General features: G+C 41.9%; 1 protein-coding gene across 2 annotated transcripts in view; it reads right to left on the bottom strand.

Annotated features, from left to right (window-relative positions):
- The window catches only part of LOC126248114 (run domain Beclin-1-interacting and cysteine-rich domain-containing protein), a 155,579-nt gene that overhangs the window by 50,707 nt on the left and 82,918 nt on the right, over positions 1-21,954 (bottom strand). For both annotated transcript variants that reach the window (XM_049948790.1, XM_049948791.1), the window contains exon 3: positions 15,017-15,085. In XM_049948790.1, coding sequence (XP_049804747.1) covers positions 15,017-15,085 — 69 coding nt within the window. The remainder of the gene's footprint in view (positions 1-15,016; positions 15,086-21,954) is intronic.

The raw sequence follows: 21,954 nt of genomic DNA, 5'->3' as shown, positions 1-21,954 counted from the left end.
TGTGGCCAAGATAGATACGAAGCCCAAACCTACTACAGTAGTACAAGTTTATATGCCAACTAGCTCTGCAGATGACGAAGAAATTGAAGAAATGTATGATGAAATAAAAGAAATTATTCAGATACTGAAGGGAGATGAAAATTTAATAGTCATGGGTGACTGGAATTCGAATGTAGGAAAAGGGAGAGAAGGAAACGTAGTAGGTGAATATGGATTGGGGCTAAGAAATGAAAGAGGAAGCCGCCTGGTAGAATTTTGCACAGAGCACAACTTAATCATAGCTAACACTTGGTTTAAGAATCATGAAAGAAGGTTGTATACATGTAAGAACCCTGGAGATACTAAAAGGTATCAGATAGATTATATAATGGTAAGACAGAGATTTAGGAACCAGGTTTTAAATTGTAAGACATTTCCAGGGGCAGATGTGGATTCTGACCACAATCTATTGGTTATGAGCTGTAGATTAAAACTGAAGAAACTGCAAAAAGGTGGGAATTTAAGGAGATGGGACCTGGATAAACTGAAAGAACCAGAGGTTGTACAGAGTTTCAGGGAGAGCATAAGGGAACAATTGACAGGAATGGGGGAAAGAAATACAGTAGAAGAAGAATGGGTAGCTTTGAGGGATGAAGTAGTGAAGGCAGCAGAGGATCAAATAGGTAAAAAGACGAGGGCTAGTAGAAATCCTTGGGTAACAGAAGAAATATTGAATTTAATTGATGAAAGGAGAAAATATAAAAATGCAGTAAATGAAGCAGGCAAAAAGGAATACAAACGTCTCAAAAATGAGATCGACAGGAAGTGCAAAATGGCTAAGCAGGGATGGCTAGAGGACAAATGTAAGGATGTAGAGGCTTATCTCACTAGGGGTAAGATAGATACTGCCTACAGGAAAATTAAAGAGACCTTTGGAGATAAGAGAACCACTTGTATGAATATCAAGAGCTCAGATGGAAACCCAGTTCTAAGCAAAGAAGGGAAAGCAGAAAGGTGGAAGGAGTATATAGAGGATCTATACAAGGGCGATGTACTTGAGGACAATATTATGGAAATGGAAGAGGATGTAGATGAAGATGAAATGGGAGATACGATACTGCGTGAAGAGTTTGACAGAGCACTGAAAGACCTGAATCGAAACAAGGCCCCCGGAGTAGACAATATTCCATTGGAACTACTGGCGGCCTTGGGAGAGCCAGTCCTGACAAAACTCTACCATCTGGTGAGCAAGATGTATGAAACAGGCAAAATACCCTCAGACTTCAAGAAGAATATAATAATTCCAATCCCAAAGAAAGCAGGTGTTGACAGATGTGAAAATTACCGAACTATCAGTTTAATAAGCCACGGCTGCAAAATACTAACGCGAATTCTTTACAGACGAATGGAAAAACTAGTAGAAGCCGACCTCGGGGAAGATCAGTTTGGATTCCGTAGAAATACTGGAACACGTGAGGCAATACTGACCTTACGACTTATCTTAGAAGAAAGATTAAGGAAAGGCAAACCTACGTTTCTAGCATTTGTAGACTTAGAGAAAGCTTTTGACAATGTTAACTGGAATACTCTCTTTCAAATTCTAAAGGTGGCAGGGGTAAAATACAGGGAGAGAAAGGCTATTTACAATTTGTACAGAAACCAGATGGCAGTTATAAGAGTCGAGGGACATGAAAGGGAAGCAGTGGTTGGGAAGGGAGTAAGACAGGGTTGTAGCCTCTCCCCGATGTTATTCAATCTGTATATTGAGCAACCAGTAAAGGAAACAAAAGAAAAATTCGGAGTAGGTATTAAAATCCATAGAGAAGAAATAAAAACTTTGAGGTTTGCTGATGACATTGTAACTCTGTCAGAGACAGCAAAGGACTTGGAAGAGCAGTTGAACGGAATGGATGGTGTCTTGAAAGGAGGATATAAGATGAACATCAACAAAAGCAAAACGAGGATAATGGAATGTAGTCGAATTAAGTCGGGTGATGTTGAGGGTATTAGATTAGGAAATGAGACACTTAAAGTAGTAAAGGAGTTTTGCTATTTGGGGAGCAAAATAACTGATGATGGTCGAAGTAGAGAGGATATAAAATGTAGACTGGCAATGGCAAGGAAAGCGTTTCTGAAGAAGAGAAATTTGTTAACATCAAGTATAGATTTAAGTGTCAGGAAGTCATTTCTGAAAGTATTTGTATGGAGTGTAGCCATGTATGGAAGTGAAACATGGACGGTAAATAGTTTGGACAAGAAGAGAATAGAAGCTTTCGAAATGTGGTGCTACAGAAGAATGCTGAAGATTAGATGGGTAGATCACATAACTAATGAGGAGGTACTGAATAGGATTGGGGAGAAGAGGAGTTTGTGGCACAACTTGACCAGAAGAAGGGATCGGTTGGTAGGACATGTTCTGAGGCATCAAGGGATCACCAATTTAGTATTGGAGGGCAGCGTGGAGGGTAAAAATCATAGGGGGAGACCAAGAGATGAATACACTAAGCAGATTCATAAGAATGTAGGTTGCAGTAGGTACTGGGAGATGAAGAAACTTGCACAGGATAGAGTAGCATGGAGAGCTGCATCAAACCAGGCTCAGGACTGAAGACCACAACAACAACAACAATCTACAATGACAGTTCTACAAGCCTTGCTGCATATGAGGTTCCACAGAGCACATTCATTTGCAAGGTACTGTATTTTGCTTTCATTACAAATTCATCCTTGCACATCATACACACCCATAAATAATGAATACCTACCCTTTGTCTGACACAGTCTTTTAGTATGACAGTGAAACATGTCATATTGATGTAAATCTCCAAGAACAGTTACAAGAAAATGATGAGGACTTTCATGTGCTTCTTTGGCCACCCAGTTCCAGGCCTTGTATGGAAATGAGAATTGGTGGGTCCACTTTGCTAGCCACATTGATTCTGTGAATCCTCTGCTACACAGTCTCAAACAGGTATATAGCTACAGCTATATGTAACAAATTACCAGCAAGCAACTGAATGAGTCACTACCAGTCAGTCTAGCTGTTTTCCATGTTGCACAGAATGGTTACTCTGGGTAGTAGCTGGTGGTCATAATAATGGGATTAAATGACATATATATCACTATTCAGATATAACATTTGTCTGCTAGCCCTATCCATATATAACTTTCCAGAAGATATTGAACTTCCTGAAAGTTTTGAATAGCATGTTCATCACTTTCTTTTCTTTATATTCTCTTCTTTGTGAAATGTAATACAAAGTATTTTAGACGTTTTACTTACTTGTCAAATACAAACAATGCATATAATATAGCCAAGAATCACGTGGGATGCAAAAATAACAATTTTGTTGAAGAGATTGCTCTCACATACACTGAAGTTAAAAGACACATCATGTTCAATGGAAAGAAGAGTTACTCATTTTTCAAAACCAGAGGGCCATGTCACAGCTGATTTCCTCAATTTGTGTGTGTGTGTGTGTGTGTGTGTGTGAGAGAGAGAGAGAGAGATATGCATAAAATAATATTGGTTGCTAAACATTTAAAAAAAGATAAATTGTGAATCATCCCATATATTAACAAATAAAAAATGGACTGAAGCCTCAAAATAAAATAATATTTGCCTAAAGCTACATTTATAAATTCTAAACAGTAATTATATTTCACCAATTCAGAACAGTGATCTTACAAAATCCCTATATTGTATTAGTCTATGGATTGTAAGAGATGACTTGGTCTTTGAACAAATTATTATTATTAATGTTATGTTCACGTTAGCACTTCACACAACATGGTGATGACTGCCCATTCTATTGAAGTTTGTCCAAGCTCATTGTCTTCACTCATACATAGCTTTCCTCATGGAGTTAAGCTATCTTCCTTGAACCACTTTGCCTCAAGATTTCTCTGTATACTCTTTTCTTCTTCTTTCCCTACATGCTTTCACCATAGGTCTGACATCTTTGCCAACCCAGAAATATGGATATATACTAGGAGAGTGGTGGCAGAGTTTGGCAGATAGTTCCAGTTTCAACTGCTGCACCTTCTGGGGTCACCACAAACACGTTGCATGAGATGGCTGTTGGCCCACAACAGAAAATAAATACTCAGTCTGGTGGTTGGATCAGCAGTTTGTATCTCATTTTTGAATCCTTTGATATGCCAATCTATAAAAACAACTGTTACCTCACTTATCTGGGCCTGGATTTTGATATGGAACTATATTGGAATAAACAACAACAGGATGAACAACAACAGGAACAAAAACACCACAATCAAACACAGGATGGTTATAATTAAATGTTTGTTACCTGAACCATTGTAGATGGAAAACTGTTTGCCATACAGACATCCAACTTTATAAAAATGAGGCACTGACAGTGCCCCGTCGGAGGTTCAAGTCCTTCCTCGGGCATGTGTGTGTGTGTGTGTGTGTGTGTGTGTGTGTGTGTGTCGTTAGGTTAAGTTAGATTACATAGTGTGTAAGCCTAGGGACAGATGACCTCAGCAGTTAATGGTCCCATAGTACCTTACCACAAATTTCCAAAGTTCTGACAGTGCACTGCAGTGCTGCTGCTCTTCATGAGTATTGGCATATTAAAAAAATATGGAGAGGTCTTCCTTATGCACTGGGGTTGAAGAACATTATTCTGAAGTTCGAATTAACTAGAGATTTGGGAGCTGCTCCTGGGAGAAGCCCATGGCCAATTACACCACAAATCTTGAAGAAATTACTGTTGTGATGGCTGAGAATGCTGGACACAATGTGTGAACTTCAAGCAGTGCACTAGCAGTGTCAGGACAGCTGAACATTCCTCGGTTCACCATCTGAAAAGTGCTGTGAACAATTGTTCATGAAGTTCCCCTGTATGGTGAACATGTCACTGTGTGGTGGGGCTTCACAGCATAGTTCATGACTGGTCCATTTTTCTTTGAGGAACTTGGGCCCTAAGGACCAAGGACATGCAGCATGAATGGCACATGTTATGTGATCTTCCTTGCAAACACATGATCCCTGATCTTTGAGAGAGAAGTGCTTTGGACTCGACTGTTTTGATGCATGTTGTAGATCCACCTCACGCTGCTCATGAGGACACTTGTTTACTCTGTAATACATTTGGAGAAAACTGAATCATTGATCGATCATTCCAAATTATGTGGCCACCGAGATCATCAGATTTGAACTAAAGCAATTTCTGGCTGTGGGTATACCTGAATGACAGGGTTTATCAGTGGGACACTAACTGACTGAAGATGAGCATAGTGAGGAAGGTAGTTAATATCCCACCGGAGATGTTTCAAGCAGCAGTAGAGCAATCTCTAACGTGGTTAGGAGCAAGCCATTGTGGATGCAGATGGTTGTTGCATTGAGCAATATTTGTAACATGGGATGTAAATGTGGTGCACGATTAACAAATGTTACCCTGTCATTTGGAAATTAAATGTCTTTCTTTCAATGGTTTATTTGTTATTGCTCTTCCACAAGTCCTTACAAATGTTTCCATAAAGTTTCATTGTCCTATGATCACTCTTTATTTGTGGGAGGCCTCTCAAGTAGTGAAAATTTATTTAATACCACCCTACACTATAGGAGCAGCAGAGTGACCTGCTGGAGCATATAGCAGGGCAAGACAATGTCTGTCAACATCAGCACCACTGGTGTCTACACTGGCACTGTCAGCATTTAGGTTTCTGGGATTTAATAGAACCTTGGAATACATATCTCCAATGGTTTCTGCTGTTTTTCATGGCTAGTACCATTTCTTGTTCTCATGTTCAGTCTACTTTGCTACTGTCCTCTAGCAGCCACATTTACAAGTTGGGTCTACATTACGAACTCTCATAGACCTCAGTAGCTTGTCATTTGATAGCTGGCGTTTTTTCACTCATTTTGAGACACAAACACATGTAGTGGCTGCTAGACAAAGTTCCAATAAGTGTCAGAAGAATTTGAAGCAGGCATATACACACATCAAAAAAAGTTTTGCATCACCTTGGTTCCGAGAGTTCTGGAACATGTACATAAAACTGGAATAGAGATCAACATAAACATAATTTCCACCCTTTTTATTGCTCATAAAAACCACACATTGCATGTTGTACCACCATACAGTGAGACCTTCAGAGGTGGTGGTCCAGAAAGCAGTCACAGCCAATGCAATTCTATACAGCACAATTCTACAGGTTTTCCTAGCAACAAACGTTGACATGTGGCTGTCATCAATCAAAGCTGCTCACAGTCTGTGTCATACATGGCACTACACTGCAAAGCATATGCGAGTATCAAATCTCTACTCAAACTGTTCATCGACAACATGGACGTGGATTTTTTTTCAAGTGGATATCAGAGCTTCTGTATCCTTAATTAATGATGAACATACTGGCATGTTGGCTCACCACCTTTGCAGCCAACTAAAAATTGTTTGGTAACATGTAGTAACTAGTCTATTGCTTTAAAAACACAAGTAACAGTCAACGTTATACTAATAACATATTTTGTGGTGTTTTCACCAGTAGCAACATTCTTTTACAGACTTTGGTTTTCAAATACAAGTTTTAATTAATGTGCTAACTAATGGTATTCTGGTTAGCAACTTGGATGCTTCATGTGAGGAATACTCTGATTGATTTGAATTTACACTAGGCTGTGTATAAAACTTTGAAGCAAACAATTTGATTTCTTCAGATAGTAAGTGGGTAAAAGTGACATACAAAAACAGTATTTAGGTAGTGAAAGACCAAGAAAACTGTAATAAAAGTTTAAATCTAGTACACAGCAAGTGTTCTGAAATTATTTCTGTTATGGATGGTGGAAGTACATTGAACAATATTTGCATAATACAGGAAAAGAAAAAGTGCCCTGTGAACAGGGTGGGGAGGTAGATTCTCTGCCACAGAAATATAAGGTATCAAATATGGTTAGGATCACAATTCATCTGCCAACCTTTAGGAGTGGTGCTGAGGCATTATGGGCTGTAGTGAACCAACAAGTGAAAATAATCAATGGAAACAAAAGTATTATTCACGCAACCTTCTTTATAATTGCCCCCTGTTATTCCGACACCAACTCAGTTGCCCGATCTTTGTCCTATAGAGAAAATCAAATATTAAAAGGGACTACAGACAGTACATGCTGATGGCAGGATACGAATATGTTGGAAATCACACGAGACAATGCATATGGCTTGCCAACAAGGCACCATTCAGGCAGCTGGCAGAGGTAGTCTCAAGTGGGTGAAGTTAACACAGGCTGAAATGGTGTCCCTATTATGTACGTATGTAACTGCCTTTCATTGGCAAAAGATGAAGGAACATTAGCACAGGAGTGCAGAGAAGTTAAGGATTAAAGCCACATTAAATTTTTCCAAGATAACTACCCAAAGCAGAAATCATACCGAGTACACAAGAAACATCACTGATAACATGCAAGAGCATTTGATTGTGGTTATACAGCAGAATGGAGCCACATCCCATTAGCTCCAATATTATTCTTGTTTTCAGAACAACTGAGATACTGCACGGTGTTGAGTATGCTAGGTGGCATTTCTCTCTGTTTCACAAAACATAATCTGTTTTCACACAAACAACCAGCAATCTAATCTAATTTTTAAATGTGAAAACCACAGCATAGTGTTCCCTTATGTAAGGAACACAGATGTGTTACTTCAACCTGTTTTGTGTGGTTGCACTGAAATGCTGATCTTTTGAATGTCCAAGCATGAAGTACACTTCATGCCAACTTGATGTTTGTTGTATTATCAGTTCACAGTGTTGTAATTTTAATCCTCACTGCTGTGTATTTTCTGTGCCTTGTCTTTTCATTCCAGAAACAATTATTTTTGCAAAACAAAACAAGAAAAATCTTGACTCATTTGTTACCAATGGATAAATGCACAAATATGACACACGATTGCCGGCTGAAGTGGCCGTGCAGTTAAAGGCGCTGCAGTCTGGAACCGCAAGACCGCTACGGTCGCAGGTTCGAATCCTGCCTCGGGCATGGATGTTTGTGATGCCCTTAGGTTAGTTAGGTTTAACTAGTTCTAAGTTCTAGGGGACTAATGACCTCAGCAGTTGAGTCCCATAGTGCTCAGAGCCATTTGAACCATTTGACACACGATTCATGGCAAACATTCATCTTGTGAGCCAAACTGAGTAGAAGTCGTGATAAGATGAGAAATTTTTCAGCAAACTATCCCTATCCCAATCTGTTAGGAAAAGAACCAATACTTTTAGAAGTAATGTAAAGGAAATGTTAATCAAAAACACCTTTTATTATGTTGATGAGTCTCTGAAGACAAACTTGTATTGGCCATATGATCTCATCCTCTCCTCAAAAAATTTAAATCTTATGGAAAATTGTGTTCTGGAAATACTATGTACACAGTAGTCAACTGTGCATAAAATTTCTTTTTACTTTGTGTGTGTTGTGGCTTATGGGCACTCAACATCGAGGTCATCAGCGCTTTATTTTTGTATCTTGTTCTAAGCACAAATGTTGTAGTTGTTCCATATTTTGTACATCTGTACATTATAAGATGCATGGACCAAATGAATAAGTAAAAATAAAAGTGTATTAATGCAAAACTCCACCATTTAGAAGCATCACATGTTGTAGCATCAGTCACATCAAGCCAAAGGGTGATGCCCACTGTGGCAAACAAAAAGCTTAATGGCACAATTCATATTTGTACTGATTTCAAAGCATATTCAAGGTGCATTCAACAACTAATGCAATAATTTTTTTTTTCAGAAAGGGGTTGGGTTTATTCGGGATTCCAATAGACCATATTATTCCCCACTCTTTTGGATACACAACTTTATTTTTCAATATCATCTCCATTCAATGTGACGGCTTTATGCCGCCTTAATGGGAAGGCCTGTAGGCCCGCACGATACCACTCTACTGGTCGATGTCGGAGCAAAAGCCTTGCTCCGTCAATAACCTCCCCATCATCCACATACTGCTTCCCACAGAATGCATCCTTCATTGGGCCAAACAGATGGAAGTCAGAAGGTGCAAGATCTGGACTGTACGGAGGATGAGGAAGAACAGTCCAATGAAGTGTTGTGAGCTCCTCTCGGGTGCACAGACTTGTGCCAGGCCTTGTGTTGCGGAGAAGGCATTTTTGTGGCAATGAACAGTTCCAACATTGCAGAAGTTACAGCAGTGTACAGCCAGCTGGCATTGAGGATATGGGACAGGTTTGCGTGATCTTGTTGTGATGGTGACAGATGCCTCACCCAGTGACTCACTGTGCTTTTGCTCACTGCTGCGTCTCTGCAGACATTCTGCAAGTGCCAGTGAATATCTGTGATGCTTTGGTTTACTGCCAAAAGAAACTCAATGACAGCTCACTTCTTGGAATGCATCTCCATTACAGAGACTATTGTGAAGGGCACCTGTAGGAACTCCATGAAACTACAGGGGCTGAAAACAAATTCCACATTTTTTCAACTGAAATTGGCCAAGGGAAAAAAATGTGCTGCATTACTTACTTAATGCCCCCCGTATCAGTGTTGAATCTAATGTAGATGTTTATCTGATTCTGCATATAGAAGAGCTACAATGGACTGACGTACAGATATATTTTTCTTTGTACTACAGACTCAGTGTTAATCAGAGGTTCTTCCACTGGCCACAGGGGAGTTTGTGCTGCTTTGTGATCTCAGGTTTGATCTAACACTTGGTTTAAGAATCATAAAAGAAGGTTGTATACCTGGAAGAATCCTGGAGATACTAAAAGGTATCAGATAGATTATATAATGGTAAGACAGAGATTTAGGAACCAGGTTTTAAATTGTAAGACATTTAAAGGGGCAGATGTGGATTCTGACCACAATCTATTGGTTATGAACTGCAGATTGAAACTGAAGAAACTGCAAAAAGGTGGGAATTTAAGGAGATGGGACCTGGATAAACTGAAAGAACCAGAGGTTGTAGAGAGTTTCAGGGAGAGCATAAGGGAACAATTGACAGGAATGGGGGAAAGAAATACAGTAGAAGAAGAATGGGTAGCTCTGAGGGATGAAGTAGTGAAGGCAGCAGAGGATCAAGTAGGTAAAAAGACGAGGGCTAATACACTCCTGGAAATGGAAAAAAGAACACATTGACACCGGTGTGTCAGACCCACCATACTTGCTCCGGACACTGTGAGAGGGCTGTACAAGCAATGATCACACGCACGGCACAGCGGACACACCAGGAACCGCGGTGTTGGCCGTCGAATGGCGCTAGCTGCGCAGCATTTGTGCACCGCCGCCGTCAGTGTCAGCCAGTTTGCCGTGGCATACGGAGCTCCATCGCAGTCTTTAACACTGGTAGCATGCCGCGACAGCGTGGACGTGAACCGTATGTGCGGTTGACGGACTTTGAGCGAGGGCGTATAGTGGGCATGCGGGAGGCCGGGTGGACGTACCGCCGAATTGCTCAACACGTGGGGCGTGAGGTCTCCACAGTACATCGATGTTGTCGCCAGTGGTCGGCGGAAGGTGCACGTGCCCGTCGACCTGGTACCGGACCGCAGCGACGCACGGATGCACGCCAAGACCGTAGGATCCTACGCAGTGCCGTAGAGGACCGCACCGCCACTTCCCAGCAAATTAGGGACACTGTTGCTCCTGGGGTATCGGCGAGGACCATTCGCAACCGTCTCCATGAAGCTCGGCTACGGTCCCGCACACCGTTAGGCCGTCTTCCGCTCACGCCCCAACATCGTGCAGCCCGCCTCCAGTGGTGTCGCGACAGGCGTGAATGGAGGGACGAATGGAGACGTGTCGTCTTCAGCAATGAGAGTCGCTTCTGCCTTGGTGCCAATGATGGTCGTATGCGTGTTTGGCGCCGTGCAGGTGAGCGCCACAATCGGGACTGCATACGACCGAGGCACACAGGGCCAACACCCGGCATCATGGTGTGGGGAGCGATCTCCTACACTGGCCGTACACCACTGGTGATCGTCGAGGGGACACTGAATAGTGCACGGTACATCCAAACCGTCATCGAACCCATCGTTCTACCATTCCTAGACCGGCAAGGGAACTTGCTGTTCCAACAGGACAATGCACGTCCGCATGTATCCCGTGCCACCCAACGTACTCTAGAAGGTGTAAGTCATCTACCCTGGCCAGCAAGATCTCCGGATCTGTCCCCCATTGAGCATGTTGGGGACTGGATGAAGCGTCGTCTCACGCGGTCTGCACGTCCAGCACGAACGCTGGTCCAACTGAGGCGCCAGGTGGAAATGGCACGGCAAGCCGTTCCACAGGACTACATCCAGCATCTCTACGATCGTCTCCATGGGAGAATAGCAGCCTGCATTGCTGCGAAAGGTGGATATACACTGTACTAGTGCCGACATTGTGCATGCTCTGTTGCCTGTGTCTATGTGCCTGTGGTTCTGTCAGTGTGATCATGTGATGTATCTGACCCCAGGAATGTGTCAATAAAGTTTCCCCTTCCTGGGACAATGAATTCACGGTGTTCTTATTTCAATTTCCAGGAGTGTAGAAATCCCTGGGTAACAGAAGAAATATTGAATTTAATTGATGAAAGGAGAAAATATAAAAATGCAGTAAATGAAGCAGGCAAAAAGGAATACAAACGTCTCAAAAATGAGATCGACAGGAAGTGCAAAATGGCTAAGCAGGGATGGCTAGAGGACAAATGTAAGGATGTAGAGGCTTGTCTCACTAGGGGTAAGATAGATACTGCCTACAGGAAAATTAAAGAGACCTTTGGAGAGAAGAGAAGCACTTGTATGAATATCAAGAGCTCAGATGGCAACCCAGTTCTAAGCAAAGAAGGGAAGGCAGAAAGGTGGAAGGAGTATATAGAGGGTTTATACAAGGGTGATGTACTTGAGGACAATATTATGGAAATGGAAGAGGATGTAGATGAAGATGAAATGGGAGATAAGATACTGCGTGAAGAGTTTGACAGAGCACTGAAAGACCTGAGTCGAAACAAGGCCCTGGGAGTAGACAACATTCCATTAGAACTACTGATGGCCTTGGGAGAGCCAGTCATGACAAAACTCTACCATCTCGTGAGCAAGATGTATGAGACAGGCGAAATACCCACAGACTTCAAGAAGAATATAATAATTCCAACCCCAAAGAAAGCAGGTGTTGACAGATGTGAAAATTACCGAACTATCAGTTTAATAAGTCACAGCTGCAAAATACTAACGCGAATTCTTTACAGACGAATGGAAAAACTGGTAGAAGCGGACCTCGGGGAAGATCAGTTTGGATTCCGTAGAAATGTTGGAACGTGAGGCAATACTAACCTTACGACTTATCTTAGAAGAAAGATTAAGAAAAGGCAAACCTACGTTTCTAGCATTTGTAGACTTAGAGAAAGCTTTTGACAATGTTAACTGGAATACTCTCTTTCAAATTCTAAAGGTGGCAGGGGTAAAATACAAGGAGCGAAAGGCTATTTACAATTTGTACAGAAACCAGATGGCAGTTATAAGAGTCGAGGGGCATGAAAGGGAAGCAGTGGTTGGGAAAGGAGTGAGACAGGGTTGTAGCCTCTCCCCGATGTTATTCAATCTGTATATTGAGCAAGCAGTAAAGGAAACAAAAGAAAAATTCAGAGTAGGTATTAAAATTCATGGAGAAGAAATAAAAACTTTGAGGTTCGCCGATGACATTGTGGTTCTGTCAGAGACAGCAAAGGACTTGGAAGAGCAGTTGAACGGAATGGACAGTGTCTTGAAGGGAGGATAGTGATGCTGAGGGGATTAGATTAGGAAATGAGACACTTGAAGTAGTAAAGGAGTTTTGCTATTTAGGGAGTAAAATAACTGATGATGGTCAAAGTAGGGAGGATGTAAAGTGTAGACTGGCAGTGGCAAGGAAATCGTTTCTGAAGAAGAGAAATTTGTTAACATCTAGTTTAGATTTAAGTGTCAGGAAGTCGTTTCTGAAAGTATTTGTATGGAGTGTAGCCATGTATGGAAGTGAAACATGGACGATAACCAGTTTGGACAAGAAGAGAATAGAAGCTTTCGAAATGTGGTGCTACAGAAGAATGCTGAAGATTAGATGGGTAGATCACATAACTAATGAGGAGGTGTTGAATAGGATTGGGGAGAAGAGGAGTTTGTGGCACAACTTGACTAGAAGAAGGGATCGGTTGGTAGGACATGTTTTGAGGCATCAAGGGACCACAAATTTAGCATTGGAGGGCAGCGTGGAGGGTAAATTTCGTAGAGGGAGACCAAGAGATGAATACACTAAGCAGATTCAGAAGGATGTAGGTTGCAGTAGGTACTGGGAGATGAAGAAGCTTGCACAGGATAGAGTAGCATGGAGAGCTGCATCAAACCAGTCTCAGGACTGAAGACCACAACAACAACAACAATTAGAGCTCTATCAATGATTTTCACCACAGAGGGAGCATCACCACTATCACCTCTGACAATGTCCAACAATGCACATTGGGTGAGTCTGTTCCTTTTGCTAAAGAAGTAGCATATTACATCTGACCACCATTACTTTTCCATCAAACTCTGAAGCAAAGCAATGTGTCGGAACTTTACAGGCCCAAGACGATGATGATGACTTCTGAAATGTTTCCTTTCTTAGTATGGATCCACAACTGAATATGACCACAGTCTTGGTGATAAGCTACAAGGACACATGCACCATACCCCTTCCAATCTGAGAATGACTCAGAGGGCCCAGTCCACACAGACATGCTCATACTATCACATGGACTTGCACGTATGGCCATATACCATTGTAGACCCAATGGATCATTACTGGTTGGGGGGGAGCAAACAAGAGTGCCTCGTATGCCATTGCAATCAGCTCTGGCACTGGCAGTCAAATTATGTTATGTCCAACACAACCTCATCAGTGCCCAAGTAGCTGCCTGAAATGGCCTCCACTGCCAGTTATGCCTCCTCACTGGATCAGGTCCAGATCGCTAAGTCCCAGACTTCCAACACTACCCACCAAAGCTCCTGGCCATGCTCCCAGCAAGGCAAGAATATGACCTCTGCACCCCCTATCAACTCATTATGCCAAGATTAGCGTGGGCAACAGAATATGGGTAGTTTGTGGAGAAAAAACTACTGCCCACAGCTGTTGCAGTTCCATCCTAACAGGAAGAACAAATCCCTGTGAAAATGCCCGTGACATCTATTGTCACTGAGCTGTTTGCACAGATGACTGCCCCTCTGTGTCACCACTCTCAGTTTCTCCCCACCCTCTACTGGCCCTATGGGCCATTTAAAGGGCAGGGCTATCTAATATACTGCCATTCCAGCAGTATGGAGACAGACTTGGAGAGTAGCAGCAATGCTATTTGCAAGGCAAATAATTCAGCTTTCAGCTGCTGCAACTCCAGGGATCATGGCAGATAGCTGTTGGTCTGTAACAGGATATAAATAGTTGACCAGCTGGGTGACTCAGCAGTTTGTATTTAAAATTTGAAACCTTCGTTATGCTGATTCAGAAATACAACTGTCACTTCACTTGTCTGGACCAACACTTTGATTTGGAACTTTTTTTGACCATATGTAGCTGTTTAAAATTATTCTGTCGTTTTTCATAACTTCTGATTAGATCTCACATTACTTGCAATCATAACATTCACTGTCTACTGTATTTTCAACCATCATCTTAGTGTAAATTTTGATCTCCACATGCTACATGGTTCACAGCCATGACCTTCCTAGTTGTGTCAGGCAATGATGCAAAAATTGGCATCACACCCTTCCCACCAAAACTACTGGTAGCTCATTTTCTCTTCACTTGCGACAAAGAAACATTTTATTTGAAAAACAATGTTTCTGTAACACTGTTGTTAAAGTTTTCATTACTAAAAAATAAACTACACTGAACTAACAATTTATTTGTATATTACATAAAGTATCACTTTCTTATCTGCACATATGTGGGAAATGAAACAATTTACATCCTCCCACCCCATCCAGCCAGATAAACATACACATATAGATGCAAATGTGAAGTATCTCTTAATTTACTTAGGCATTAAAGCGAAAAATACAGCCACGATACTCACAGGTATATCAAACAGTGAAGTTGGTGACTTCGGAACAACTTCAAATCCCAATCCATAGAGTGCAGAGTACTGTAATGACACAACAAGAAAATTTTCACATTTGGGTTGACTTTTACTGATGATGATAATAGAAAGGGCAATACATAAAGTTCAGATGAATAAGTAGATTGAAAATAAAATACAAACAATTATTCACACTGATACATAACCAAGATTTAACATTCGTAACAGAAAAACTATATCGGGTAATATAAGGGAGTAATTAAGATTTGAAAATTCCTGGCAGATTAAAACTGTGTGCCCGACCGAGACTCGAACTCGGGACCTTTGTCTTTCGCGGGCAAGTGCTCTACCATCTGAGCTACCGAAGCACGACTCACGCCCGGTACTCACAGCTTTACTTCTGCCAGTATCTCGTCTCCTACCTTCCAAACTTTACAGAAGCTCTCCTGCGAGCCATGCAGAACTAGCACTCCTGAAAGAAAGGATATTGCGGAACATGGCTTAGCCACAGCCTGGGGGATGTTTCCAGAACGAGATTTTCACTCTGCAGCGGAGTGTGCGCTGATATGAAACTTCCTGGCAGATTAAAACTGTGAGCTTCTGTAAAGTTTGGAAGGTAGGAGACGAGATACTGGCAGAAGTAAAGCTGTGAGTACCAGGTGTGAGTCGTGCTTCGGTAGCTCAGATGGTAGAGCACTTGCCCGCGAAAGGCAAAGGTCCCGAGTTCGAGTCTCGGTTGGGCACACAGTTTTAATCTGCCAGGAAGTTTCATATCAGCGCACACTCCGCTGCAGAGTGAAAATCTCATTCTGGAAACATCGCGCAGGCTGTGGCTAAGCCACATCTCCGCAGTATCCTTTCTTTCAGGAGTGCTAGTTCTGCAAGGTTCGCAGGAGAGCTTCTGTAAAGTTTGGAAGGTAGGAGACGAGATACTGGCAGAAGTAAAGCTGTGAGGACCGGGCGTGAGTCGTGCGTCGGTAGCTCAGATGGTAGAGCACTTGCCCGCGAAAGGCAAAGGTCCCGAGTTCGAGTCTCGGTCGGGCACATAATTTTAATCTGCCAGGAAGTTTCATATCAGCGCACACTCCGCTGCAGAGTGAAAATCTCATTCTGTAATTAAGATTTGTTGAAATGAGTTACCTGGTGACTGAAATAAATCAGGCAGCACACATTTATGTTGCCCATAAAAAGTAGCCATCTACATCTTTGTTATCTTAATTTTTACTGTAACCAGATAATAACGTTTAAAGATCTTGTGTTAGAAATTACACGAGAACAGATAACTCATTATTTTTGTATTAAACTAACTTGGAGTTGTAAACTTTTCTGTTGTAATGAATTAAGAAATAAATATCTGGATAAAAATAAATGTATGCAAAACTGAGACAATAAAAAGTCATTTCACAAAGTGGAATGAATTGCTATAGGGTGCAATTCAAAGTTTACCACATTGTGTCAGGTTCACGAACTTTTTCAATTCTTAAGAAAAGTTACATGTGTACATTATTTATCAACAGCACCTCAACTAAAAAAAAAAAAAAAAAAAAAAAAAAAAAAAAACCAACAACAACAACAACAACCCCTCGATATTTCAGCTGAAAGGGTTCATTTTTCCAGGAACATCTACTAAAAATAGCACCTATATTTTGTAAGCTAGCTTTCAGCTCAATGGGGTGTCAGCTACCTGTCTCAAACTTCCAGTGGTTCAAGGCATCATATACTGGCAGTGTGGAAAAGTATATACCCCTAACAAGATTAACCATAAGACACAGTGTAAATGTAATTAAACATAAAAGAACATATGCTCAAGAATTTACTAATAACTAAGTGATAAAGTTAGGAGGCTAGAAGCAGAAAGTATTAGCAAGTAGGCACACAGTTCTGATTGTGTCTCAAAGTCTTGCCAATTAGTAGTGAATGAAATCACAAACAATACTATGAAAACGAGGTTAAACATACTGAATTAACTCTAAATAATGATAATGTTTCTGATTCTTCTGTTATCAACAATACATATAACTATTACTTTATAAATACCACTGAAACTGATATTTGCATGAAATCGGACAGGCCATGTAGTAGGTATAACAATAAAATGAACTGAATTGTTGTAAGCTACCTTCAATTACAGCAATTCTGCAGCTAATGAGCCTCATGAATAAAAAATTGGCAGGCTGGAATGAAATTTTTCCTTTTCCATTGAAGATAATGGAAGCAAGAGTTACCCATACCATTAGTCCACCTAATAAGCCAGGGTCGGCCAAACGCTGCACAGTGTGCAGACATGCGGAAGTGCTGCACATGTGCGCACGTGTGCGACAGCGACATCTGTTATTAGGCATGTATCCTAAATGAACGGCGGTGGCTCCTCTTCCCTGTTTATGTGGTACAAGCAAGAGCGCAACATACCCAGTCTCGTTTACCCCTGGTGACCGTAACTTTAACAGAGAAGTACTGAGAAATGGCAGGTACTGTGAAAAAGCAAAGAACGGAAGATCTATGTTCTCAGTCGTTTTGATCAAGCATCAGTGATGAAAATCTCCCGCAACTGCTTGCGTTTGTCAATGAGCCGTGCTTTTGTGTCCGATTTTAGCTATATCATTTCTCATGACCAGTGATAAATGTGTTTGGATTTATTCCTTTTATAATTAAAAATTATTGTTTACTAACTAACTGTGCACTATTGCCTCATTCTGCTCCATGTTACATTATTATAAGGAAAATTGGCCATTAAACCGATTGTTGTATACTTACATTTAGGTTCTTTAAAAAAAAAAAAAAATGCTTCAAGGGCTACGCTCAGCTGAAGTCGATAAAACATAACATTCATCTAATTGTCGGTTATTGTGCAGATTTCAGACGGAACTGATGAAAGATATAGCAATAATGGTACATGTCATCATCGAGAAGTCTGCGGTTGTCATTCTGTTCAGAGGTCAGTGAGACAGAAATTATGTGGGTATAACTTAGGGCACCGAGAATTAGTTATAGGAAACCTTGCATTAGTTTAATGTTATTTGAAATCATGACTAAGGTTCGTTGGAAGTCGCTAAGTGCTCTCTTTCTTAAATACTAGATCAAAAACACTACGCGTATTTACGTGCCGTCAGTCAAGCTGCCTTAATAAAAACCCACGGTTGTTAACTGTATTACTTGTCTTACCGGGTTAAACTGTTAACATAAAAGTAGACGTCTCAATGAGTAGACTGTGACAGTATTTTAAATGTTTAATACGCGAAATACCTTCCCATGGTTGGCTTGCAAGCTGTGGAATGAGCACTAGAATGCGCCGGTACAGAGTATCTCAGCAAGTGGATAAAGCGACATCTGTGCGTAGAAACATGCACTACATGAACGCTGACGGCTGCGGCGTGCACGCTGTGACCCGGAAGTTGCACATGTGCAGGAGCACCGCACGCGTGCAGAATTTCTGGCCGGCCCTGTAATAAGCTGTATACTTAAGAAAAGTGCATTGCCACATAGTTTTAAACTGAGTGTAATCAAATCTTTGTATAAAAAGGGGGAAATAGTTGCCTTAGTCCCAACCTTCGGCAAAGTAACAGAGAAAATTATGCAAAAATCATAAAGGAGTATAATTAGAAAAAATCGTATAGGTGATATCCAGCATGGCTTCAGAAATGATTGGAGAACAATGTCTGTGGGAGTAGAGTCTGTTCACTGTGTGTTAAGGAATATTAATGAAGGTTACCAAGCAACAGGAAACGGCCTTGCCGCAGTGGATACATTGGTTCCCGTTAGATCACCGAAGTAAGCACTGTCGGGCGTGGCCGGCACTTGGATGGGTGACCATCCGGGCCGCCATGCATTGTTGCCGTTTTTGAGGGTGTACTCAGCCTCGTGATGCCAATTGAGGAGCAACTCAACCAAAAAGTAGCAGCTCTGGTCAGCATCCTCAGCTGAGGATGACACGCAGGTCAGATGGTCCCGATGGGCCACTTGTGGCCTGAAGACAGAGTGCTTTACCAAGCAACAGGAGTATGTTTATATCTCTCAAAAGCTTTCAACAGAGTCCATCATGGTGCACTATTAACAAGACTCATAAACAGTGATGTTAGTGGAGAGCTGTTGCTTTTAAGTGAATTGTGCTTAAAAGATAAGCAACAGTGTGCACAAGTTGCATGTGATAAATGAGAGGGTTGAAACAAGAAGTTCGAAGATAATAAATATAAATTTTGCTGTCCACGATGCTCCACTTTACATCTTTTTGCATTTGTTTAAATGTTATGTGAATTAATTCCCAAATATCCTAGACAACAACTCCATTATTACCATGTATGCTGACGACACATCGGTGTATGTTGGTCACAGGGTGCAGTTAGCCTAAATACAGGCACACCAATTACTTATTTTTTAATGCTTAGCACAATGCATTTTGAGACTTTATTCTCATTTTCAAGTGCATTTATGCATTGGTTTATATGAATATGTTTGATGATGTTTGCATGTGTGATTTTCTGCCTCTCTTGCAGAATAACTTCAAAAAGATGCAAGAGAGGCAGAAAATCTTCACCAAACATATTCATGTAAACCAATGCACAAATGCACTTGAAAATGAGAATAATTTCTCGAAACACATTACGCTAAGCATAAAAAAATGAATAACCTGTGTAGTTCTCATTATTTAAATCATTATATTGAACTGTCTTGGGTTATTACCGTCAAAATCAAACATACAAATTTTATTCATACCTGAATACCATTCAAGTTGGTTGGTTGGTTGGTTTAAAAGAGGGACCAAACTACAAGGTCATCGGTCCGTTGTTCCTATTAAAACAATGCCAAAAGTGTGAGAATAAAACAGAAGAGACATATAACACAAAACGGAAAGAAAGGAAAAACCACAAGAACGAAGGAAAGGCAATGAACAATAAAAGGAACAAAAGAGGACAAGAAAACAACAGAGACGCTAGAAACAGAAGAGAGTAAAACAAGAAAGCAGATTATAGTGGCTGGCCGACCACGAGAATAAAAAGGAAAAGCCAGCCACTCTGCAACACATTAAAACCTTCACCCTAAAAACACTAAGGTGGAGGACACAGAGGGACAAAGGACATGCGCTAAAACTTGGATCAAACGATAAAACCCACCCTCATGAATAAAACGTAAAACTAAATCAGCCAATGAGGCGTTGTCAGATAAAATGAGCGGCAACGAGTTCGGTAACCCAAGATTTTGTCGCTGGGCAGTCAAAGTGGGACAGTGCACCAGAATATGGGTCACTGTCAACCAGGCGCCGTACCGACACTGAGGCAGGTCATCATGGTGCAAGTGGTAATCAATTTGTCGCCCAAGCGTGGCCAATGAGGAGCCGGCAGAGGACAACTGATTCCCTACGAGAGGTCCACATGGAATACTTCCACACATTCGAAGTCTACTTAATGACATACAGTTTGTTGTGCGTACTGTTATGCCATTCCATCTCTCAAAGCCGTAAGTCAGAATGCAGGTCAGGTTCAGGGATTCCCATCTCCAGAAGTGGTTTCCACGTAGCCTGTTTAGCCAGCCTGTCGGCAAGTTCGTTGCCTGGGATGCTGACGTGTCCCGGGGTCCACACAAACACCACTGACGATGGGACCGGTCCAGGGCATAGATGGACTCCTGGAAGGACGCCACCAAAGGATGGCAAGGATAGCACTGGTTAATAGCTTGTAGGCTCCTCAAGGAGTCAGTACACAGAAGAAACGATTCCTCGGGGCATGAACGGATATAGTGAAGTGCACGAGATATGACCACCAGCTCTGCAGGGAATACACTGTAGCTATCAGGCAAGGAATGCTGTTCAATATAGCCTCTGTGGACAAAGGCAAAGCCAACATTACCGTCAGGCATCGAGCCATCAGTGTAAACCACTTCAGAGTCCCAAGGTTAACGGAGTCCTTAGAGCCACACGAAAGGTCCAGGCAAAGCTTCGGCCTACAGCTACAACATGGAGGTGTACATGAATGGACCTTGAAGAAAGGTGGTGAAGGGAAAGACTCCAGTTCAGACAGAAGCAATCGCATGCGAACCACAATCGTTAGCAATGACCTGGGCCACCTACACGGGAGGTGAACCGGCGTGGTTGGGAAAAGAAGACGGTAATTAGGATGTTCAGGAGAGCTATGAATGTGTGCAATGTAACTAGTCAGCAGTTGTGCACGTCTATCTTCAATGGAGGCACTCCAGCCTCCACCAGTACGCTTGTCACCGGACTCGTCCTAAAAGCTCCTGTCGCAAGTTGAACTCCGCAATGGTGGAATCTGGAATCGGTCGACCAAACGGAATGCTGAGGGTGCCGCCGAACCATAAATCACTCTCTCATAGACAAGGCGGGATTGAACAAGGTCCCTATAGAGCTGCAGCAGTGTGGAGCAATCTGCACCCCAGTTGGCGTTGCTCAGGCAGCGGAGGGCACTGAGGTGCTGCCAACACTTCCATTTAAGCTGACGAAGATGAGGAAGCCAAGTCAAATGAGCGTCGGAAACGAGACCTAAAAATCGATATGTCTCCACTACAGTGAGTGGCTCGTCATTAAGGTTAAGTGCTGGTTCCGGATGAATGGTACGACACTGACAGAAATGCATGACACATGTCATCATGGCTGAAAACTTGAAGTCATGGGGCTCCCTTCTCCTGGATATGGATGGAACTATAGGAGGCACCAACTTGGACACAGAAAGTACGGAGCGACAGGAAGTTTTGGATAAAAATCGGGAGCGGGCCCCGGAGACCCTACTCATACAATGTGGCAAGGATATGACATCATCAGGTCATGCTGTATGCTTTACCTAAGTCAAAAAAGACAGCAACCAAGTGTTGGCATCTGGAAAAGGGCTGTTCGGATGGCAGACTTGAGGGACACAAGATTATCAGTGGTAGAGTGACACTGGTGGAAGCCACCCTGACATGGAACCAGTAGGCCACGTGACTCCAGG

Source organism: Schistocerca nitens, chromosome 3 (genome assembly GCF_023898315.1).
Source record: "Schistocerca nitens isolate TAMUIC-IGC-003100 chromosome 3, iqSchNite1.1, whole genome shotgun sequence".
NCBI lineage: Eukaryota > Metazoa > Arthropoda > Insecta > Orthoptera > Acrididae > Schistocerca > Schistocerca nitens.
This window is presented reverse-complemented; position numbering and strand designations above follow the sequence as displayed.